Source organism: Tyto alba, unplaced genomic scaffold, assembly GCF_018691265.1.
Source record: "Tyto alba isolate M040663 unplaced genomic scaffold, T.alba_DEE_v4.0 Super-Scaffold_17, whole genome shotgun sequence".
Taxonomy (NCBI): Eukaryota; Metazoa; Chordata; class Aves; order Strigiformes; family Tytonidae; genus Tyto; species Tyto alba.
The window spans coordinates 19,608,000-19,631,142 of NW_024881279.1; the positions used below are offsets into that span (position 1 = coordinate 19,608,000).

The 23,143-nt window shown below is 47.3% G+C and overlaps 1 protein-coding gene across 5 annotated transcripts in view; it reads left to right on the top strand.

Annotated features, from left to right (window-relative positions):
* Nucleotides 1-23,143, top strand: part of LOC104368170 (gamma-aminobutyric acid type A receptor subunit pi) — a 29,143-nt gene continuing 6,000 nt past the window's right edge. Inside the window, exons 1-7 of one of the 5 annotated variants that reach the window (XM_032992725.2) lie at nt 1,277-1,832; nt 1,976-2,224; nt 14,322-14,411; nt 15,783-15,895; nt 18,103-18,170; nt 20,252-20,469; nt 21,335-21,417. In XM_032992725.2, coding sequence (XP_032848616.1) covers nt 14,356-14,411; nt 15,783-15,895; nt 18,103-18,170; nt 20,252-20,469; nt 21,335-21,417 — 538 coding nt within the window. In that variant the 5' untranslated portion in view covers nt 1,277-1,832; nt 1,976-2,224; nt 14,322-14,355. Of the gene's footprint in view, nt 343-1,276; nt 2,225-12,635; nt 15,896-18,102; nt 18,171-20,251; nt 20,470-21,334; nt 21,418-23,143 lie in introns of those variants that run through there. The other 4 variants (XM_032992726.2, XM_032992724.2, XM_032992722.2 and 1 more) reach the window with 4 other exon arrangements.

Genomic DNA, 23,143 nt, shown 5'->3' on the forward strand with positions numbered 1-23,143 from the left:
GTATCAGCAGTATTGGCACGTTAGACCCGTGAAGAACAAGACAGTAGTGGTGGTTGTTAGCCCTGCTTGTTTTTCAGAGAGCAGCTGGAACCTGAAAGGTGTTTTACAGCAAATAGCTGCCTAGCCATGAGTAACTCCGTGTTGAGTAAGGTTTTGCGGAGTGCCGGACACCAGGCTGCTCTGAGGGTGGCTCAGTGTGTTTGGCTGCTCGCGCACATCAGCTGAGGAAACCAGGCTGGCGGCAGCCACCCCGAGCCCCGGCCCCCTGGGCCCCGCGCCCCTGGTCGTTGGCAGGTCACAAAGCGTTGGCACGTTACGAGGGGTTTGAAGAGCGGATAAAAGGTAAGATGTCACCTGTTGCTTCTGTGATGCGTAAATTGGGGTTTGGAGTAGGATGCCATGCTGCTGGGGCAGGCAGCCCGGACTCACGCCAGGGCTGGGTGGGGCACCTGGCTTACCTCACCCTTCAGTTTGCCAGGAAAAAGAACAGCAAATCCTTGTGAATGAGAGTCAAAATAAGGTAAGATCAACAGAAAAGCACGTTTCCGTGAATCTCTGTCTTTAGGGGTCCCTAGGAGACAGTGTGCACAGCTATTACCTCCGTTTTTCACACGGGTAGCTAAGGCACAGAGCAATGACAGAACTTCTGAGAGTAATACAGAGGCTTGCTCTAACTTCTGACGTTGCTCAGCATCTCGTGGCCCTCAGCCTGGTTTTTTTGCCTGGAGGGTGTCTCTGTCCTGCGATGTGTTGGGGCGCAGCGTGTGCTGGCACCCCTCGGCAGGGTGCTGGGAGGGGAGGAGGGCACCGCACTGCCCAGCCTGCCCGGCTGCTCCTCCTGCCCTTCCCGTTAACAATGAGGGTTGCGTTTGAGGCACGAGGAGAAGAGGGCTGTTTGTTTGCTTGTTTTCCAGTTAATCAGTTAAGGACGCTTTAAAAGGTGGGGAGAAAAAATTGCTGTGTTGGATCTGCCACGTAATTAATAGAACAAAATACAGCCACACAAATCACATCTCCCAGACCTTTAGTTTTCTGAGCCGTGGTAGGTATTTTCTACGTTAAAGTCTCTCTTCTAGTTAAGGAGGAAACTCCAAAGCAAAGGTGGTGTAGGGGCAGGCGCTGGGCACTGAGAGTGTTGATGTGTCCTGCTCTGCTCACATCAGACACTTGGTGAAGTGAAGGGAAGTGGGAAGAAAGGATCACTGCCGGGATTTCCACGTTCCCTGGCAGGAGGCCTCAGCCGATGGTCGTGTGTGACCTGCATTGCAGCCGGGGCTGGGGAGCACAGCCAGGGACCAGGATGCCGGGTGGGAAAGCGCAGGCCAGAAAGTGGTCCCTGTGCAGCCTGAGGAGTCTGGCTTGAGATCCGTGTCTGCTTTACTGTTTCACCCAAAAAGAGCATGAGGGTGACGAATCGGTGATTTATTTTCTTTGTTGCTGTAGACACCGTTGTCAAGTCACAGAGTTTGCTGTAAATAAGTTGACAGTATAAAATGACACTTCACACAGTATCAGTTTTCTGCCTCCTCTTTCTATCCTGTCATTCAGGCATTTATTTTAGAAAAACTAGAAAGATAAGTTATGCAATGGGTCTGGATTGACCTTAAATGCTGGAACGGGGTAGAAATACCATTGATGTGATGGTATTTGGCTCCAGGTCACTGCTCTGGCTGTGCCACCACCTTGCCCTGCCTGCACGCTGGGCAACCACTCTTTCCTGCAGGTAGTCTTTGGCAAGAGCCTGACCTTTACCTCTTTTTGTAGCAAGAGTGGGTGTCGCTGCTGTTTTAAGCTGCGAGGAGCTCAGCACATAGCTACGGAAAATAAATGTGGTATGAGCTGATTGATTTATCTACAGTTTCTAGCCCAGCAATTAATTCTGCTTTTAGGAGGCAGAACCAAACCAGCAACTACGCTGTAATGCCAGATCAGAGCTGATAACGTATTCCTCCCTTCCTCCATCCTTTGCTAGCAGAGATCAGCCTATTAAGGAATAATCTCCCAAAGCATCAGCCTGCCCCAGCACGGATCATCGCGGCAGAGCGGAGCCTGGCCGGTGGCTGGAGGCAGAGCAGGGAGCTGCAGGTGCCGGGGATGGGAGGGGGGTGTCCCATCCCCCTGCCCCCCCCCCACGGGGCTGCAACCTGCTGCCCAGAGCTGGGAAGTGGCCGCTCTAAACCTTATTTTTTGCCAGATTGCTTTGAAACTTATCCTTACCGCCCAGGTACGCTTTCCCAGGCCGTCAAGGTATTAGAGCCCTGTGCTGGCGGTTGGCGGTGTCTGCGTGGGGCGGCCATGGGTGTGGGGGGGCAGCGGGGCCGGCACCCGGGGCGTCTCCTGTTGGGGGCAGCTGCAGCTGGTGGCCACGAACAACTGCTGAATGCGAGGTCTGTGGGGAGACTGAGGGAGGTGTGGGGTGTTGCTGGCCTGGGAGCAGCGGTGGGGAAGCGGTGCCCGCAGGCCCCCGCGGTAGCACAGGCGCGGCGCTGGGCTCCCGGTGCTGGGGACAGGGGGTCTGGCTGAGGGTGGGAGGGGGAGCTGCTCTCTCCACTGCTTCCCCCCCACCCCCACGCAGGCTGCGTCCCCTCTCCCTGCCCGCGCGCTCTTTCTCTCGATTTCTCACTTGTGTAAGCTGGGGTTATATATATCCCAGCCCTCAAGGGCGCTAAGAAGTGAATTCAGACGCTGGGGTTAAAGGCTACAGCACTGAAGGGAGCATTCCTGCTGGGGAGTGTTTTGTGTCCCCAGCCCAACAGCCCACTGGTGCATCAGCAGGGAATGCAACAGGTACCAGTGCAGAGTCAGTGCTCCAAGGAGAAGGCCGCTGCCAAGGCAACCTCCCTTTGCTGCTTGTGAAATCCCTGTGTTAGGTGTCTCTGTGGGTGGCATTGCGTGGAATTTTTCTCTAAGGCAAAAGTAGTAAGTTGAATCCATGGTCTCTTTTACAAACCTTTCTGATTCAGTCAAGTGGAATCAGTGTGGCTGTTTTTCCATCCTGACTTGCGCCTTTTATGTGTATCTTGCAGTTCAGGACTGAACCGTTCATGTATGTACAAATTGAAAAGTAGGAACTGGAAACATTTCATCCATTTTTGAAGCATGCTCTGATCGCAAGCCAGGACCAAGAAAGTCATGTGAGCTCTTAACCAGCAAACAACAGTGGTTTGGTTATCAAAAATCAAAATCTCATGAAATCGATACCTGACCACAAATAGAAGACAGACTTTATTTTCCCCATGGTATTCCTGTTGATTATTGGCAGCAGAAAGCATCTATTCACCTGCACTGTCTTAGGAATGCATGTGTCTTTACGCTGTATTTTGAGCTAAGGCTCATCCTTTGGGGAAATGTTGTGTTTGCCTTCTGCTGCAGCACAGATCTAGGTACGCCTCGTTTTCCTGCATGGATGTGGCTCTGGACATCCCACAGGCAGTGGCACCCGGCAGCTGCTGCCAGGCAGGTAACCGAGCCACGGGGTGCTGCCTACCCATCTCCCGATGTCGCAGCCTGCCTGTCCCTAAGGACAGTGAAGATAGAGCAAAACAGGCTGTGCGCACCTGAGAGAGTCAGTTTGCTGGAGCGATGCATTGGTGACAGTACAGTAGCGCACAGAAAAGGCCTCTGTGTGTGTGTGTGTGTGTCTAACCTCGCCAAAAATCCAAATGGTGGGAGTACACACAACAGCCAGCCAAGGTATTCCTCTGCTGTTGCTCTGGATTTGTCTTGTCAGCTCAGAGGTTCATAAAAGGATGCAGAGCTCTAATACTCTTCTTGAAACATCAGGGGCCTTTGGCGTGGAATACAGCTCTAATTAAACGTGTTGGTGTGGCTTTCACGTTGCTACAGTCGATTCATCAATATGACGAGGGCAAACACTTTGACAGGGGGCTTGGGATGATTAATGGGCTTGCGTGTGCTTTCTGTTTCGTTGAAATTACAAGCACCTGCTAAGGCTGAAGCGTTATTAACGGACACCCCGTGAACTGTGGGGTCTTTTAGGCGCATCTGAGTAGAAGATGGGGAGTTGCCAGCTGAAAGACTCCTCCTGAATTGAACCAGTGCCGTGCCCGGGCCTCACGGGTTTTACAGGGTATGGCCTTGGCTGAAGCTCAGGTGACCTGAGGCCAGGTGAGAGAGCAGTAGCACAGGGCCTGATACCTCTTCTCAGCATTAAGGGTATGTTATAGAAAAAGTTATGCTGCAAGCATTGCTTGTGTTACCTAACTCTGAATAGGTAATGGCCAACCCAGCTAGTTGCAGCAGAAAAGCAGTTTTTCAGGTTTGAAAGGCTGCTGCTGCACTCCATGCCCTGAGAGCAGCTCACGGCTTCTCCCCGGTGCAGGCAGCACTGCGTTGCATTTCTTTGCAAAGTTAAGTTTTGCACTCCAGGTTAGCAGCTGCTGGGGGGCACCTCTGCTGCTCCCGAGGCCCAGTGCCCTCCCAGTGCCAGCAGCACACAGTCACGGCTGCAGGAAGCGAGTACACGAACTCCTTTTTTCCCCAAAACTCAGCCTCAGGGCAATGGCAGAATGGCTCCCCGCAGCCCCGGGGATCCAGACGATGTTTCTCAGAGCGGGTGGCCGGCGTCGAGGCGGCCAGCACGCTCTGCCTCCTGCCAGCACCCGTGCGAGCGGGCAGCGGCGCCGCTGGCCGGGCACCAGCCCGCTGCCCCCGTGTCCTTGGGGTGCTGGTGGCACTGGGCAGCCCCTGCCCCAGAGCTGCCCTCGGAGCTGAGCACAGGTCTGTGTAGATGCAGAACTGAAGCTGTGCAGCCCAGCGCGAGGATATGTAACAACTTAATTTTCCCAAAGATTTCCCCCACCCTTCCGAAAGGGATGCCTTCAGTTTAAAAGAAGTAGTCCATTTAGAACAAAAGACTAATGAATATGGTAGCCCTTCTTCTTTTGCAAGTTTAAACACCTCATCTTTCCTCAGAGAATAGCTCTAAATCATTTTATTTGCAAGCCCTAAGCAGGAATTTGTATTCATGGGAAGACATTTATTGAGTTAATTTATTTAAGGCTGGGGCATAATTTCTAATAATGGAAGAGTCCCTAGGCCCAGTGAAATTGTCTCCCTGATAGGGCATTAATATTTTAAGGGGTTATAATACTCAACGAATACAATTGATCTGTGTCTTTTAGGGAGTAGGTTAGCAGTTACTGATGATCGCTTGTATGAAGGATTATCTTATAAATAAAGCTGGTGCTAGTGCCTGCCACTGGCTTGCACCGCCACGCCGGCTGGGAGAGGGGTTTGGGCTCTGGGTAAATGGGTACGAATGAAAACGAGGAGGAAAAATAGCACAGTGCAAAACTCCCCCAGCCCTGGGCTCAGAGGGCAGCGTGGGGAGAGCCCGCGATGCCTGGGTCCGCACGGCGGTCTTGCTGCCGCTCGGGTTTCCTGAAGAGATGTGAAATTGGGTACTGAGCTGAGCGAGGAGGTGCCAGCATGTGTTCTGCAGGAGGCTTGTTCAGCTCAGCAGACAGTCTGGCCGATAATGGTTAACAGACAAATAACTTGATGTCCGAATACCTTAATTTCTCTGTTCTTAGAAACGGGGAACATTTATGCTATTTCTTGAGTGATTTAAAGAGGAAAAGTCCAAATAAAAAAAAGGTTCTTGCTTGTTTTACTGCTATATCAAGTGGCATGTTACACCAAGAAACGTGGTGCTGAGTGGCCTTTAAAAACAAAGTGACATAAAACCGAATCCAGATTAAATGCCTTCACATAAAGCCTGTTTCAGGGAAGGGATGACGGGACCACTGGGACGCGGGCAGAGTTTGCCGGGGCATGTTCGGAGCCCCCAGCCCGGGCTGAGGGTGCCGGACCGTGGCTGTGCAGTGGCCTGGGAGGGGGCCCCACGAGGGCAAGGGGTGCAAAGCTGCCGCCAAGAGCTGAGAGACCTGAAAGGGTACCGAGGAGCCTCCAAAGCCTGTCACCTGGTGTCTGGTACTTTGGGTGGACTAGCTTTTTGGTTTTCTTGTAACCCCCAGAGGCGCCTAGTTAGTGGGAAGCATTAAATTCAGGAACTTGAGTAAAATTTAGAGTGTCCGAAGGTGGCTCTGTGTCAGGCCACAGCTCTGCTCCCAGGACACCGGCACGCATCTCCTTCGCTGCACGGAGCCAAGCCAAAGGCAAACAGCACGTGGGGCACTTGCTTTCAAATCCAGTTTCTTGGTGGCAGCTACTGCGGGCAAGTCAGTGACGCTTTTTCAGTACTGTGTCTGCTTCTAGTTACTGTCCAGAGGTGACTCTTCTCATGTATTGAGCTCTTTGTGGCTGCAAGGTGACACAGTTAACTGGCACACAGGGACTGGCCTGCCAGTCATTGCCAGGTAATCCTGCCACGCCAAAGTGCTGTGACGGCTTTAAAAGTGTTAGAAAGAGAGCTAAGTTGCTCATACTAAGCTGCAGTGGCCTATTGCGCGTGTGTTCACTGGCTTGAATATAAGGGGTTTTATATTAATATATAAATTATTCCTCCTAATGCAATAAGTAAAAGCATTTATCTTCTAAAAGCTAAATTCCGCTCCAAGTCAGACGCTGGCACTTTGTGTTTCTATGTGTGTGGCTTTATTGTAAATATTATTAATTGAGGAAAAATGAATGCTGGCATGGAAGGACATACAGCTGCAGTGCGGCTTTGACTGCAAGAACAAAATAAATATGTTGGAGAAAAGTGGGCTGTGGAGGCATTCAAGACATTACGTGGCTGGTTTTCCCCTAAACTTACCGCGGCGAGGAGTGTTTCGCTGCCCTACAGAAACTCAGACTAATATATGTGTAAGATGAATGATTACGTCTGAACTGTGCTCCTTGGGGCCCCATCTGATATTTTTTTTCTCACATGCTCATTTGTCAGTGTGGTGTCAGGCCTTCAATGAACGACTTGCTGCCGGCTCTGTTTATCCTTGCTCCCTCCCCCCAAGCACGCTGGGTCCTTTCCCCTCCTCGGCGAGGTGCTGCCGGGGTTGGCACGCCACGACACCCATCTGCCCAAGGGAGGCAGATGCTCAGCGGGAATGAAGACAAAGTGATTCTGTCCATCACTCCCTTCCTCCTCCAAGAGGTCAGCGAGTCCCTCGTGCTTGTCCTCCTGGAGGGGTGGGCCAGGGCACGGAGCAGTTGCTCGACTAACTCACATCCATTGCTTAACAGCCCTGCAACGTGCGCTTCAGGAGACGGGACAGAGAACAGCGCTGGCCAGCACAGTGCTACGAGGGAAACGGCTTCCCTTTGTCGTGGCTGTCAAAGATAACCAAGGAAAACTATCCAGAGTTACCCAGTGCATCTGCAGGCTTCTTATTTTACATTTACCTGTCACCTGAGAAGCTTGGAAGAAGAATTTCCACGTGCTCACTGTGGACTTTGTGGCCGCGTGCCTGCTGTAGCCTTTTGGCGTATCAACCCTGCCCATGGTCTGATATGGTGGGAGAATAATCGCAAACGTCTGACGCATCCTCCCTGCTTATTCCTTTGTGTCTGTGTCCCTCTAATTCCGCTCAGTCTAAATGGCACACTCTCATTCGTTCTTGCCAAATTCTGCTCACGTGAGAATCTTCCCGTAATAATTACCTTTTATCTTCTATTTCTTCCTCCAGCACACCCAGAACTGAGCAGAGCACTCGGTAAGGATCCCCAGTGAACCGCCTTTGCTTTATCTATCATTAATGTAACAAGTACCTACAGTCCTTATTCTCCTCTTTACGTGTACAGCTCGGAAGGCACTCAGGGTGCACCGTTTTGTGTCCCACGAGGGAGTTAATCTTGTGCATGCTTGTCTCAGCTGATAGGAACAAGAATAATTATGTCTCACCTAAAATACCTGCACATACACAATGGAGGAGACTCAGAGAGCAGAACTGCTGGGGTGGGAGGGACCATATATATAGGGTTGCAATTACAGGGTTGGCAAGTAGAGAGCAAAATCATAGAAAGCAGCGTTGCTGGGCTTGTGATCTGTCTGCCCGCGGAGGAGGGAAGATGAACCTTGTGCACCCAGGCCTGGCTCCCCGCCTGCACCGAGGGAACGGAGCCCCAAGTGACTGCCCAGCGTGACTGAGCACGGGCAGCGCTGAGCTCCCGGCTCTGCAGCCACAGGAGACTGACAAGTACAGGCAAGTTTAGATTAGAGCTGGAGTTAAGGTGTCTAGTGCAGGAGAAGGCTGCCTGGAGCATGCCCAATGCCCGTATAAAGTAATTATTTATGAATCTTAGGTACATTGTATTTGCTCAGAGTAAATGAACTGACCAAACAGAAGCCAAACTTGACGTTTTGGAGGAAGAATTTATTTCACGTAAGTAAATCTCAGAAACCTTCATTTTGATGTAATTTTAGTCTTTCTCTAGGTATTTAAAGAACTCAGGCCTGCAAGCAGCAGGCAGACCCGTGTACCGTGTCGGGTGGGCATGGGAGCATAAGCTGCCGCTTCCCACACGCAGCTCCAAGGATGAGAGTTTACATCTTGAAAACATAAACGCATTACTCAGGCACGGGTTTAACATTCTTACATAAGGACTGAATCTAATTTTATGTAAACCCTTCTCGTATCTTGGAGATGCTTCTGATTTCCATGGGAATAAATCAGACGGGAATCGGGCCAGCGGTTTACGGGGTATCAGATGAATAAGGGCTGGTTCCCCTCTCGTGCTAACAGTAGTAGTGTGTGTAAAGTCTACATATATAAATGTATGTGCCACCGTGTATGAAATTGGGAGTGGGCTCTGTATTTTGAAGCTGCCAGGTGCTGGTTTTCCCCGTGGGGGCTGGTGCCCACCCGGCGCTGCGGGTCGGCCGCACGCGGAAGCACAGCGAGGGCAGCGGCCTCAGCGTCACCTCAGCCGTGCCTGCCGCTCCTGCGACCGAGAGGTGATTTCTCATGTGATGTAATGACACTGACGTGGAGGGGAAAAAAATCTCTTTCAGACCAAGAGCAGAAGTTCTTGAAGGATTTCTACAAGTCCTGTGAAGTCCCCTGTTTAAGTGGGCCCGATCCCAGGCAGCCGAAAGGGCCCAAGGCGCAGGATAACACCGCTCGGCCCCGGGGTCGCGGCCAGCACGTGCCTTGCTGCGGCCCGGGCTCCCACAGCCACTGCTCTGAGACACCTCCTGCTCTTCCAGGCAAAAACTGCGCCAGTAATGACCTTCTAGACTTGGTTACTAAACCACCTGGTTGAATTTAGATTTTTCTCCAGCAGGGAAACCAGCAGGGCAGAAGTTGTTTCAGTTCCCACCAAAACAGAGACTTGCTGAGGTTCTGACAGAATACAAAACCATGAAGGACTTAAGTCACTATGAGACATTCCTTTCAGCCCAGAATTAGGTGCTTTGCTTTACCTTCTCTTATTTAACACACTTGAAGTCTTTCCTCAGTTTCTTTACTCAAAAAATATTGTAAGCAAGAAAAGAGATTTTTTTTTTTTTAAGCTAAATGGTCAGAAACTATTAATTTCAGTATTATCAACCCACTGGTAGAGGTGCTGTTTCCAGGTTCTCCCGCTCCCTTTTCCTCCATCAGCCTCAAATGTCCCGTTTTGTCCTGACCAGCCAACGGGTGAACTCAAGTATCTGTTGGCACATGACAGAATCCCACTTGCTCTTTAGTTCTGTAATAATGGCATTCATTCTGTATAAATTCATTTTAGTGTCAAATAACTAAGGTTTCCAGTAAGAGTGGCTTGCATAAAAATGTGCAAAAACGTCTCCCTGTTGTTAACTCTATTCTCTTCCTTGTAGTTGCTTCAGATTTTCTACTGGCCTGCCAAAATAGGTTTTCAACATTCAAAAATTAAAAAGATAGCAATTCATTATTTTTTTCTGGGAACATGAAGCTTTAACATTAAAAAAAAAAAAAAAATCAAATTGAAGTCCAAAGTTGAAGAATTTGAGAGGCAAATCATTTTACATCAACTGAGAATGAAAGCCTTTAATGATTTGTTTGGTCCATAAGTTAAAAATTTGAACAGCTCTCATAATAAATCATCAGAATACCTGACTCTTTCACAGGAGCTGTTGGGCCATGAACCTTTCCTTACAAAATCCCCTGCCCACACACATCCCCAAGGTAGTTGTCTTTCAAAATCAGACAGCTGCTTGCAGTTCAGGCTGAGCAGGGGAGAGAAGAATCATTAGAAAAAGGAAGACACTTAAATCACCCAAAACCTCTTCTAGATAAATAATGTTGACGCTGAAGTGGCGTTTTGGCAAAGCCAGTGTAAGTCTGATTCCAGGGTATGTGATGATTTTTGCCTCTTCTCTCATTTTAGAATAGTATCTGGCAACTTTTGCATTGCTGTCAGTGGCCAAGGAAATGGTGCAGTCGTGAAGATGGAAACCCCTGGTGATGCTGTAGGGGTGCTTCCTCCTGGGGGGCTGTTTGGCAGGAGCACCCCCGGGGAGCAAAAGGGGAGTCTCTGGCGCTGGCCACCCTTCCTCTGTAGCACTGATCCTGGCTGCGGGTCGGGTTGACGTTGGGTGAGCACCACAACCGGGCCCGGGCAGGAGAAGCGGTGAGACTGCTACCAGGAAACCGCGCTGGGCCTCTGGCAGAGCTGAGCACAGCTAAGCCGTGTCTCTCCCTCTCTGAGACAAAAATAAGAGTCCTCGCCGTGATGTCCGTCAAACCTTGTCCTGGGAATGCGAGCGGTTGTGAACACACCCCAGTGAAAACGGCTGTCGAAAGGTTTCAGGTGTGATCTGCCCGGGGTTCGGGGGCTCGGCGTGGCCCAGGGGCTGTCCCGGGCGCGCCGGCGCCTGGCGGCACTGTGAGCCCTGCCCGCAGCACCAGCAGCCTGGCGCGGCCCCGCAGAGCCCTCACCCGCGGGGCAAGGGAGGCAGAACAGGCAAATCCTGCCCGAGTTCGTGGTGAAAACCCTGACTTTGTGTAATAAATGCAGGCAACGCCTAAATGGGCAAATTAAACGCAATGTGGTTTTATTTCAGCGTTTATTTTGTTTTCTCCCTATCTTCCCTAGCCAGGTTTCATTCCGAGATGCACACCTGCCTGTGTTGCATGTTCTGCAGTCTGATTTGGCTCTAGTAAAATTTGACCTTGTGAATTATTACCTTAAGCTTAGTAAACTGGTCGTATGGGTTTGGTTTTCTGCGTGGCTTTTTAGACTCTTGTAAAAGCTTCTGTTGCCCGGCGCTGGGATGTGATCAGCCAGTGGGAAGGGACAGACTGTGCTCATCTGCGCTGTGCAGCGAGACACGGGCGGTGCTGTGTGCTGGCGGGTGGGCGGCAGTGCGGGGCTGCGGCCGTTCCTGCCCCCTCCCTGGCAGCCCCTTCGGGCTCGAGGCGGAGCAGCCGGCCTGGCGCTGGCGCTGGGCTGGCAGGGGCGCGAAGCAGCCGGGGTCCCGTGTCGGGCCCCATCAGGTGACAGCGAGCATCCCTCTTGCCTCACACCCCATCCCCTGTAAGCAGAAGCTGACAGCGATTCTGCCTCCTTTCGTGTTTTCACTGCTACCGCGCCTTCAAAGGTAGAGGAATAACGCAGACTAAGGAAGCGCAGACGGAGCTGCAGTGGGAGACGCGCACCGCTGGTGGTGGTGGCTGTAACGCAGCATTATTTCATTAAATTCTCCGGAAGCGGACGTGGGCTTCCACAGCGGACTCCAGCTGGATCTGTTCTATTACACTAGTTGCATCTTTGTTATAATTTTCACAGCCAATAGGGAGAACGCAGAGCTGAGCGAGCAAGCTATTCTCAAGGTTTTCATTATCTCTGAGTCTACAGAATGAATGATTTTTATGTAACTTTGGCGTTGGAAGCAATCTCTCCACCAGCTGTACTAGTACTGCCTTCGTGCCTACTGCCGTTCTGGTATTGCCTGCGCCATGCTTCCAGTGACCACAGAAAAATGTCCAGTTAAAACGGTGGTTAAGTTTGGGGTTTTTTTCTATTAGAGTGAACTGAAATCATTTACTGGACAGAGAAACATACATACACAATCTTACAATATTTTCTTCCCAGGGTACTGTACTAATGAAGCTGATAGCCCCTGATGAAAGCTCTATAAAAGCAGAATTGCAATTGTATTAACTGATACCCTGAATAGTAAAGAAATGCTTCGGTTATATTCAGCTCTGGGAACGGCTGTCACCTTTTTCCTCCCCCTGAGCACTTCCGTATGCCTCGTTTCGAGCTCTCTTTGGTACTCATGGAACCACCTTTCACTGCCTTGCAGTCTTTGATGTATTTATTATCTTCACAGCCATCCTCTGAAGGAGGAAGACGAGATTTTCCTTGTTTGGCAAAGAATTAGCAGCATTACAGAGAAACTGAGACAGTAGTGTGCTCAGGTCTGTGGCGGCAGCAGCTATAAATTTATCCGAGTTGGTTTGTTTCAGCTGTCTTCAGTGGGTAGCGGTGGCACCCACTGCAGTGCACGTTTCACTTGTTAACTCAAGACGCAACAGGGTCCCAAAAAGGCTTTTTACTACCTAAGAGGTCTCCATTCATTAGTCAGCCATCAAAAGAAATAGAATTTGCCTTGCTTTTCCCAAAATAAGGTCTTAGTCACTAGGATTAGCTGGTCTAAAACTGTTCAGAAACTTATTCTGATGCACAAAAATGCAAGCATAGCCCCTGTGCAAAACAGATGGTCATGAAAGATGCTCGTGAGGGGTTCCTCAGCTGAAGTTCATGACTTCTCATGCTTTAACTAAATGCTAATTTGTAAAATTATCCTTTCTTCCTGTAAGTTCTTTAAAGTACCTGGGCTAATCCTTCTTTGCCATCAAAGCTGTGGTCTAACATTGCTGTGAGCAGGTAAATGATCCTCTCTCTACCTCTGCATGATCACTTTATAGTGAAGAGCACTCAGTAATGTCTGCAAACATCTGAACACCGTGTTCAGAGAAAGGGCTACAAGTGCAAAGCGGTGTTGGGAATTCAGCTGTTGGGACAGGTAGTGGAGCATTTTTTGTTTTGAAAAGCATCCTCTCTCCATTGAGATGCCCTGCATTTGCGGTGCTCAGATGTTCCGGTGTTTTTACTGCCTCCTTATGGGCAAAGATGTTCTCCTTGCCTGGAGCCCTGCTGTCCCACCACACAGCACCAGAGCTGTAAGACTAGCTGAGGGGAGGCAGAGTGTCCTTTGGGCTGTGATGAACTACCACAGGAATTATCTAACGTGAGCAGAAAATTCTTGACATTTGGGTCACTATGGAATAGCCACGTTGGAAGTTGAGGCCCTGACGGCCGTGCATGGGGAGAAGGGCACTGAATCTGAAGCTGGGCTCTTGCTCTCACTAGTGCCGAGGCACAGGGACTAAAGATTTCCATAGTAATTTCCAATTTGTAACAGTATAATAAAGAGGAAGACTCGAATCCATCCAAGAATGATGTTGCCTTGCCAGTAACTGCAGGAAAACTCTGACACATGGGGTACACTTCAAACAGTGTAGCAGAGCAGGTCAAGCAGTACTGTGTTTCCAGCTCAAGCTGGGGATGGCCGAGTAGCAATCTCCCCTTGGCAGCTGTGGCAGCGTCGTGCTCGCCAGCCCACCCTGCAGCAGCTCGCCGTGGCAACACACGTGGGGCGCGTGGCCGAGCACCATCACAACTGATGCAGCATTTCAGGCAGGGAGCAAACCCGCCGAGTGGAGCAGTGCACTGGTAAGAGCTGCCCATCCTGGGCGCTGGCTCCAAGGCCAGCACGAGCCTGTGGGAACCTTGGGCCAGAAGCCAAGATTTGGTTCCGCTCCCAGAAAAGTCAACGAAACTCATTTGAAGTGGAACGATTTCATCCTGTACTGCATGCTGAGTGACTTGCCAACCTTACTATTAATAGCATGGGCTTATCCCAGGTACAAGCTACTGGAGCGCAGAGCTACAGCGGCGCGACGGAGCCGATTAGTGGAGCCCTGGACTAAAAGATGCTGAATCTGTCATAGGGGGGCAGGATCTCACTTGGCTTCAGAGTCTGACTGCCTCTGGGAACTGCCCAAACATTTTTCTGTTCAGTAAGTCCCCTCCCATGGTGCCACTCTCTACATCAGCTGATTGCCATCCCGTGTCAAAAGAATAAAGGTTCTGTCTAAAACAAAGCGGCTGCTAAAATTTAGTGGCCTTGTCAAGGACTTCAGGACCCGAGTTGTCACCAGTGTCTTTTATGTGGAAAGTGTTGAGATAGCACAGTGCTGAAAAATGACACAAGTTAGAAAACAGGGTAGAAGCCACTAATGTGCAAGGAATGTTAAACATCACACAGCGTGTTGTTTTGACTGTGCAGGATTTCTTTTCCCTGTCTCCTTCCCTTAAAATAGTTTTTCTTAAACAGCAAAATTTTGCCTTTCTTTTCTGCTCCACAGACAAGCACAGCAAATACAGAAATAATCTCCAGAGATGTTCTGCAGATGTTTTTGCTTCTTCGGTCTGTGTCTTTTCCTTTCAACCCAAAGGTAAGCAGAGTGTTTGTTTTGTTTCACAGGGAACGTCTGAATTATGTTTCGTATAAAAAATGTGGGTCAAAAGGAAAGTATGCTTCCGATTATCCAGCGCATCCAAAGCAAGCCGGGCGCAGTAAGGGATGTGGTGTGGAAGAGAGCAACCCGCGTAGGTCCCCAAAACACAATATGTACATGAACAGTGCAACCCCTTATTTTCCGTTCAGGACCAGAATAGTTTGCAGTTTTCACACAGGGCTTCCACCTGTATTACCCTCCCTGGAACTACAAGTCTTAAATTTCTTGAATGGTTTATGTTTATAGTGTGCACAAACTGGTTCAGTTCTGCTGTAAGGTCCTTTTTGGTCTAAAACCTGCAGCAAAGCTCCAAGGACTATTAACCCAGCTTGAAAGAGAACAGAAGAATAAAATCATCAGAGCATTGAGTAACTACGTTGCTGAGTTTCTTACTGCACAGACCAGTGGTCCTGAGACTCAGGGGAGAGGCAGAGGCACTGCCTTCCACCTCCTTCAGCCCTTTGCAGAGCAATAGCAAACGCGTAATGATTCACTCATTTACATTTTCATCAAGTGAGCACATGACCACACAGGGACACCGCACCGTAACACTTCTAACAGTCCAACCCCCCTGTCGCTCTAGCTGTCTGTATGATGGTACAGATCTGTCAGCCTCGTTAAGCCAGGTACTAGCTTTACTGTCCATGGACAAAATGTTAATTTTGACATTGTAAATTAGAGTCGAACCCTCTGTATGCACAGCAGCTAGGGGTGGTTCAGCCCACAAAGCTCGGTTGGTGCCTGTGAAGTGCTCAGGGCTCTCTCTTTCCCCTTCTGGTGTACTCAGAGGTCTTACTCCTGGCAGTAGCTGTAGGGACGCTGACACGAACACAGGAGGGTGAAAGCTTCTTTAGGGGAGTGGTGATTAGGGGAAGGATAGCTGCTCAGTAAGATTTGTCTCAGGTTGCCATAAGCAGGAGGAAAAAAGAAATGCATGTTTGTTATATAGGCTGCGTGAGGAGGAGTGGGAAGGGGGGAGATCGGGGGTTATTAAGACTTGTGATCTATAGACCTTGCTTGATTTGTCTGGGACATTTTAAGAACATCCATAAGCTGCCAGGTGTGCAAACCTGTAGCTATCAGCTGCGGTAACTTGCAATTTTTCCACCTCTTCAAGGTGCCAGTTACTGAGCCAAGATAAGCAATGTGAGCAAGTGCTCCTAATTTCAATTATCAACTTATTTTTAATAAGCATTTTATGCAGTTTGGTTGCTTGTTTGAGCATAAGCTGGAAACACAGCTGCAGCTGCACACCAGATGTGCCCAGCACACCCGGCCACACGTAACAGCACGTGTCTGTGTCCCCAGGAGGTGCTCCCTGGGTCATGTGTCCGACTTGGGCGGCAGCGACACGACATCCCTCCCTGGATTTGAGAACCTCACCATGGGATACAACAAATACCTCAGGCCCTACTTTGGTGGTATGTTGGCTCCGTGCATTTGCCCGTCTGAAGAACGGTCTGTAAGGCTTGTGCGGAGGGGCGAGCACGCTTTACACTTTCTTTAGGATGCCCCAGTTTAAAAGGTGGTGTTTCTTTTAAGTTAGCTAGTAGCCAAGGCTGCTCTCCTTTTTGAGCATCCACTGTTGACTTGAATAGATTGTGCGTGCAGGTGTGGGCCGTGAGAACATGTCCATCTATGAAGTTAAGAACAAGGAATTTATAAATTTCAATACCTCGATGAAAGACCTGGCAGAGTAACTATAATCTGTTCTAACTGAACATGCTTTTGTTTAGAGTCTGACCCTTGTGATTTTCTGCTTTATTTTTGCTCATGTATATCTATTTAGTAGATTGCAGCTATAGGGAATAAAGCCATTTTCTTTGCCAGAAATACTGATTTTAGATACGTGCTTTCACTTCACACTGAGACACAAAGTAAATCTGCTTTAAACCCCTTTAAACTGTTGGGAAACTCTAGAGAGTAGGGAGCACCTGAAGGATGTGCAGATATTTAGGAACCTACCTGAGGCCATTGTCCAGTTTGGGTGTCAGGTCTCCCACCTTCCAGGTGAGTGCTGTAACCACTCAGAGGAAAGGGTTTCTCAGGATGACATTCAGCACCTGAAAAATATTGATAAAAGTTTAAAAAACAGCCATGAAAATTTTTCTTTTCAGAACCCATTAATCAAACTATGCTCAACAGAAAAATTCCCCGTCAGCTTTCCCCAGGCCTTGGATGTTTCCCACTGCAGCTCCTGCAGACTGACCTTCAGCTACTGGCAGCTTTGAGTTGCTTCTTTTTTCTGACCATGGTGATAACTTTCTGGGATGATACAGAGTTGAGCTGCTTGTTATGCCTAGAATGTCAGATCTCATGCAGGAATTAGAAAAACTCCTCTAGATCCTATCATATCAGTGAACAGATGCTTCTGAATTACCTAACAGAGATTAACTGCATCTACACCAGCCTACGCCTACCAGAGCCATACCTCTTAAACAAAAATGGTGAGGACTCTGATTTGACTTCCTCCAGAGGCCCTGAGTCATCACAGATCTACCCTCTGGCCATTAATTTGAGTGGGCTTCAAGTGTCTGATTATCTAAAAACAAGATGGAGGATGTGAATGACAGCTACTTTGAAAAAATACGCATCTCTTACAGATGAAATATATTTTGGATTTTGGAACAGTTTAAAACAAAGAAACAAACAAAAAGCCAAGGCCACCTGAAAGGAGATGTGGAAAATGCATCCCTTGGACCTTCCTAAATGTGATTTAGATGATAAAAAGGGAGTTTCAGCAAGCCCCATGAGGAAAGGCATTGCTGTGTTGTCACCGAGGCAGAGGGGGATGTCCAGGAAAGCACCAAGCCCTAAATTCATACTGGGGATGAGACAAACCAGGCTCAGCTTAAGGGAAAGTTCGTGTCTTTCTGCTGATAGAGCAATTGCCCTCTTCCAAGCCAGCTGTGTTGCTCGGTGGCAGAGCCCGGTGAGCCCTCTGCAGCCCCCCAGCTCTGACGTTTCCTGGGGAGGAGCTGCCATCTCGTGGCGGATTTTAAGAGTTCGTGTTCGAAAACGGGGGATTATCAAGGTTCAGCACTCGAGTGCTGAAAACCTGCTTGTGAATAGAACAGTAATATAATAAGCAAAAGGAGGCAAAGGCTGTTGCACTTGTGTTTTTTAACCCAGTGCATGGCCTCAGGAATCACTGCATTCCTCTGCCTCTTAGTGTTTCCCCTCTGAGAAACAGGGATGCCACTCACTACCTGCTTGTGGAGAGTCCTCCGAGAACTGCGTGTGAGAAATACTTTGCACAAAGTTTACCATTCCTGCTGCTGTGCGAGTGCTGGGGACTGGGTAACAAGGGACAAACTGGCGCTGGCTGCCTGCCCATCGGCAAATGCCACCAAAAGGCTGCTTATCTAAACTGCTGATCTTCAGAGCCAGTGCTGGTGGGTATTTGCTCTCTGCTATCATCACTAGATACAGAACGCCAGCGCACTAACAGTGGCAACTGTATTTTGGATCATGATGTCATTTGTGCGTCTGATGCTCTGAGAGTGTGTCTAACGCTCTGAGCTTCTCCGGTTGTAGAGGCAGCCCGGGCTGCACAGCACCCTGAGCAGTTTTACTGTGCCTTTCACTCAGCCCTACTCTCTGCTTAAGCTTTCCTTTCCCTCCACAGGAGAACCTGTTCAAATTGCGATGAGTCTGGACATTGCAAGTATTTCTAGTATATCTGAGAGTGACATGGTAAGTGAAAAAAATCTTTATTTTGTAAGAAAGAAGAGTAGGATCTGCCTGCGAGACTTGCCATATATTCCTGTGTGTTCAGGGCAGTGACTGTTCTCTTCAAGCTGGTTTGCTTTCCTGTGTCTGTTGACCACTTTCAGAGGTGTGATGAAAACAGGGCTCATTTATGACTGCAGACTATGTAGATATCATAGTTATGTGGGCTTGTAAATAAAGAGAGGTGACTCCAAAGGTCCTACTGGTCAAAAACCTCCTGGAAATCAGGCCCCTTGGAAATAGAAAAAATCAATCCTGTGTGGCATTTCCTTTCCCTTACCTTTCCTCCGTGTAGGAGCTGTGGCAGTCTGAGGCTCAAAGGACTGATCATGCCAAGGAAAAAAAAAAACAACAAAAAAAAACCAAAAAACAACAACAACAACAAAAAAAAAACACAAAAAAAAAAAAAAAAAGAAAAAACAAACAAAACAAACAAAATAAAATAAAAAAAAAAAGAAAAAACAAACAAACAAAAAAACAAAAACAACCCACAACAATTTTCAAATAAACAGAGAACATCTTCCCACCACTGATGAGTCTGATTCCCTCCACTTCTGATAACAGCTGGATTTCAAACACTGATCATTGAAGACTTCTGTTTCAGGTTGACCAAAACCATGGGCAGCCTGGGTAAATTCATCAAATAGGTTCAGTCCAAACGGTCAGAAGTTCAGCCAGGAATAATTCTGACACAATTTGAGCATTTTCAAGAGCACCACTGACTTTTTTTTTTTTTTTCCTCCCTTCAACAAATTAAACTAGTTAGCTAAATAAAATATTGTAACTTTGATAAAGCTGTTTATTTTGGGGAAGGAGCAGAACCAAAAAAATCGATTATTCACATACCTCTAAATTAAAGGACCTTGTAAAATAGTTCTTGTTCTGGAGTTTTCCCTCTTGATGATCCATTTCAGTTGCTCTGGCCACATGGAAAACATTGCAGGGGCTCCCTCTGTGCCTTGATAGAAGCTGGAAAATCAACCAGAATTCTTCCCTTTTGTCACTATTACAATTTACTGTATTGAAAGCCATAACAGTGTATTATTTGATGTGGTTTTTTACTCTGTCACAGGCTAAGAGTAAAATTTTAAAAGTTGCAAAAGTTAGTGCTGATACCCAATATTTACTTAGGCCTTTACTCTTAAAGCATTTTATAAATTATAGGTCGAATGAAACAACTGCTTAATCCTCCACAGACAAGCAGCATATCTGTGGTAAAACAGAGCGACTTCACACTGTTAACATAATCACCTGTATCAGTCTGTCTGTGACAGAGATGTTTTGAAAATAAAAGGCATTACTGATTGCATTTACTTCATCTATAAGGAAGGAACTGAGATGGTAGAACGGTGCCCTGTGTCTGTCCAGAAGGCTCAGTAAAGAATTCTCTTTAGAGCTGAGTACTGCTAATTCTTTTGTGATGGGGCACTGTGAAAGTACTCCAGCCACTGCAGGTAGATTTTGGCAGGCTAAACACAAGTTAATCATAGATGTCCTTAGATTCAAAACTTCCATTAAAAAAAAAGATGCTACAAGTTTTGGGTTTTTATTTTTTTCAGTTTTGTTTTAAGACCTCGGTGAAATAACAGGTTGGATTTGTTTACCTTTTTCCTCCAAAGTGTTGATGTCTCTTTCATGATCACGTTTATAGTAAGCGTGTAATTTTCCAACTCTAGACAGTGACTGATTTTTAATGTCAATGACTTCTTGAGTGGCCTCAAGTGTGCAGTTCCCATCTGTTCTCCTACCTGCAAAATGGACAGAAAAATATCAGTTACAATAACTGTTCATTAAGAAAGAAAGAAAAAAGTATTAAGAGTATAATCTTTAGTCTTCAAACACTACACCTGAGATTGTAAGAGAAATGTAATACAGTAAATAAAACTATGATGAAACTCTCTCAGATTTACTGCATGCATTTGAAGCTGAGCTTTGACAGGTTGACCAAATGTGTGTTCTGCCTCTTGTCGCACATGGCACACCTGCAGCGATGCTGTGCGGGTGTTCTGCACGTGCATCCTCACAGGTTTCCCTCGCTTTCCCAGGATTACACAGCTACCATATATTTGCGGCAGCGCTGGACAGACCCCCGCTTGGTCTTTCATGGCAACAAGAGCTTCACGCTAGACGCTCGTCTAGTGGAATTGCTCTGGGTACCAGACACGTACATTGTGGAGTCAAAAAGGTCCTTCCTGCACGACGTCACTGTGGGGAACCGCCTCATTAGACTGTTCTCTAATGGCACTATCTTGTATGCCCTAAGGTAAGTTAACCTTTGGCTTTGCTGATGGAGATAGTTCCGAATAAATTTTCAGAATTACGCTGGACAGGAGCAGATGCCGGCTGTCACAGGTAATGAGTTTGGGGCCAACAAGCTGACTGTGACCATACTCTTCTGATCCGTTACCTCCTGTTCTGGCCACCTGCAAGTGCCATCAAGGATCAGGATTCCCTGTCGCGGTACGTGCTGCGTCCTGAGCGCAGGGCCTGATCACAGAGCTCACAAGTTTCTGTGCTCCCCCAGATGAGTCAGATGGAGGGAGGACATCATAACACTGAAAGTTTAACAGAGACTGGGCACCTATTGGCTTATCCAATGCCACGTAGGCATGATTTCTGCTTTTTAGCAAAAAGCATATTTGTACATGTACTGCAGAAATGTGCACTGTGATTGTCTTAGCAATTCAAACAGTGTTACCTCTTCTGAGCTCACAGAAACTGTGTCCCAGTTACCTTAACTGCAAAGCAAAGCTGCAAAGTAAAACTCATTTGTTCTCTGCATCAGAGCAAGCCAGAGCATGTGTGCAGTTAGTTACTGTGCCTCAGGTAGCAAGTGGTGACTTCTTCAGATGTGCAAACTGTAGCCCTGGAAAACATGTGAATCTAGGCTAAATCTCCCACCACGGCAAAGCAAAATTCCTCCTTTGGTTGCATTTTCATCTGTGTGGCTGCAGAGCACTTATCTTCTTAAGAAGGGACCTCTCTGATCTTATCAGTCCATTCATTTCACAGGTTGAAATTATATAAATGACAGAGTGGAGTCTTTGTGGTCTAGTTTGCTATGAAAACTAGAGATACTTCATTTTGTGCTTTTATTGCAACTTTTAGAGTTCCTTCTTTTCCTACAGAATCACTACTACTGTTGCTTGTAACATGGACCTGTCAAAATATCCCATGGACACACAAACATGCAGACTGCAGCTAGAAAGCTGTAAGTATAACATTCTGGAAAAAAGATGACTTTAAATTTGTTTACTCGTATGTAACTACGCATCTTGAATATTTGGATTCATCCCAGTGGCTTTCTAGAGTAGACTTTTATTCCCGTAAACATTAATATCCAAAAGAAAACAACCTTGCTTCATCATTCTTCAAATGGTTATGTTGTAATACACAGTTTAGAGGATTCCTGTCACTGTGCAATTTATATAAAAAGAGTGGTAATAAATAATATTTTTATTGAAGCGTAGATAGTTCAGTTTTGCCCAGAAAGGAAAGTAATAATGGCTGGTTTTCCAAATTCAGTCCCTTTTGCTTCTTCAAAACTAACCTGTGGGGTAAGTGCATGGATGGAGTACAAGAAGAAGTAAATTTTCACATTTTTACATATCTACCCCCTTGTTGCATCTCCCAAACTGTAACAAGACAGTGTGAAAGGTGCTTCTTACTGGAATATGAGTTGAACGTGTCTCAAGCTCATGAACTGAAACTAAGGCCAAACCCGACTTTCTGGTCTGTACTTCTTCGTGAGGGCTGTCTGTAACAGGGATGCAGATGTCAGCAGGAGAAGTCTCAGCCTTGGAAGTGTCCAGAATAGGAATAATCAATGAGTTCTGCTCTCAATTAAATTAAAAGCTTATCTATGGCAAAGCTGGCTGGGAAAGGCTCCAGGAAAATTTAGGGCACTACAGGGCTATTACCCAGGAGCTCAGCAGTGCTGCACAGTGCTGCTGTTCTGCATCTGTGGAAGCTCTACAACAAGCAAGCAGCCATCTCCCACTTTGTGTCACAAAAAGAAACATCTAAAATCTGGATGCTGAAAAGACCAGATTTTAACTTCTGGGGTTGCAGCATGAAGCACCTAGGGAAGCACATATTATTTTCACATTAAAATCATATTAGTTCGCCATGGTTAACTTTATTACAAAGAATAGCTCCTGAAATAATAATGATTGGCCTCTTCTGCTAAAGCATAGCTTGTTTGGGCCTGTTTTAAAAGTGATTGGGTCCTACATCATGCTCAGTTGCTGTATAATTCCAATGAAATTACAGGCACATTACCCACTAGAGATTTCATTAGGATAAGTGCCCAGAAATAATGCTATTTAAATATATGCCAGATGAATTAACAACAATCTATCATTTATTATAAAATTTTCCTGAGTAACCACAATTTATAAAACTGCTTAGAAACTTTGAAAAGTCACATGCTTAGGGTTCTACGCAGGGATTCATACCCTGGACACCTAATTTAGGAGTTCATCACACTCAAGCTCTGGTAATTTGTGTCTAATAAGAAAACACAATTAGATAAAAATAAAGCTGCAACTACATCTTATTCCTTCTACCGGGACGAGCAAGTTATTGTCAGAATCAAAGCGTCCCTACTAATTTTCTCAAAGCAGGGCACTTAATAAAAGAACCAAATTAGTGAGATTGATGGGCTTGTTTCCTAAATTAAGTGAAATTTTTGACGTGAATGGCAGGCTGGTGACACAGTACAAGCTTTATCCCTCAGACTGGAGTATTCCTCGGTCCAGCCTGCGGTCATGTTACGCCATCTTTTACGTTCCTGGAGGCAATTACTCAGCTGGCACATATGGAGTTTACTGATAACTGCTTGAATTGTTGATCTCATCTGTCCCACCATTTTGAGGCAGGAGTTCAGCGTCACCTAAATGTCAGATGCGTTTATTTGTTCTCAGCAACTTAAAGCC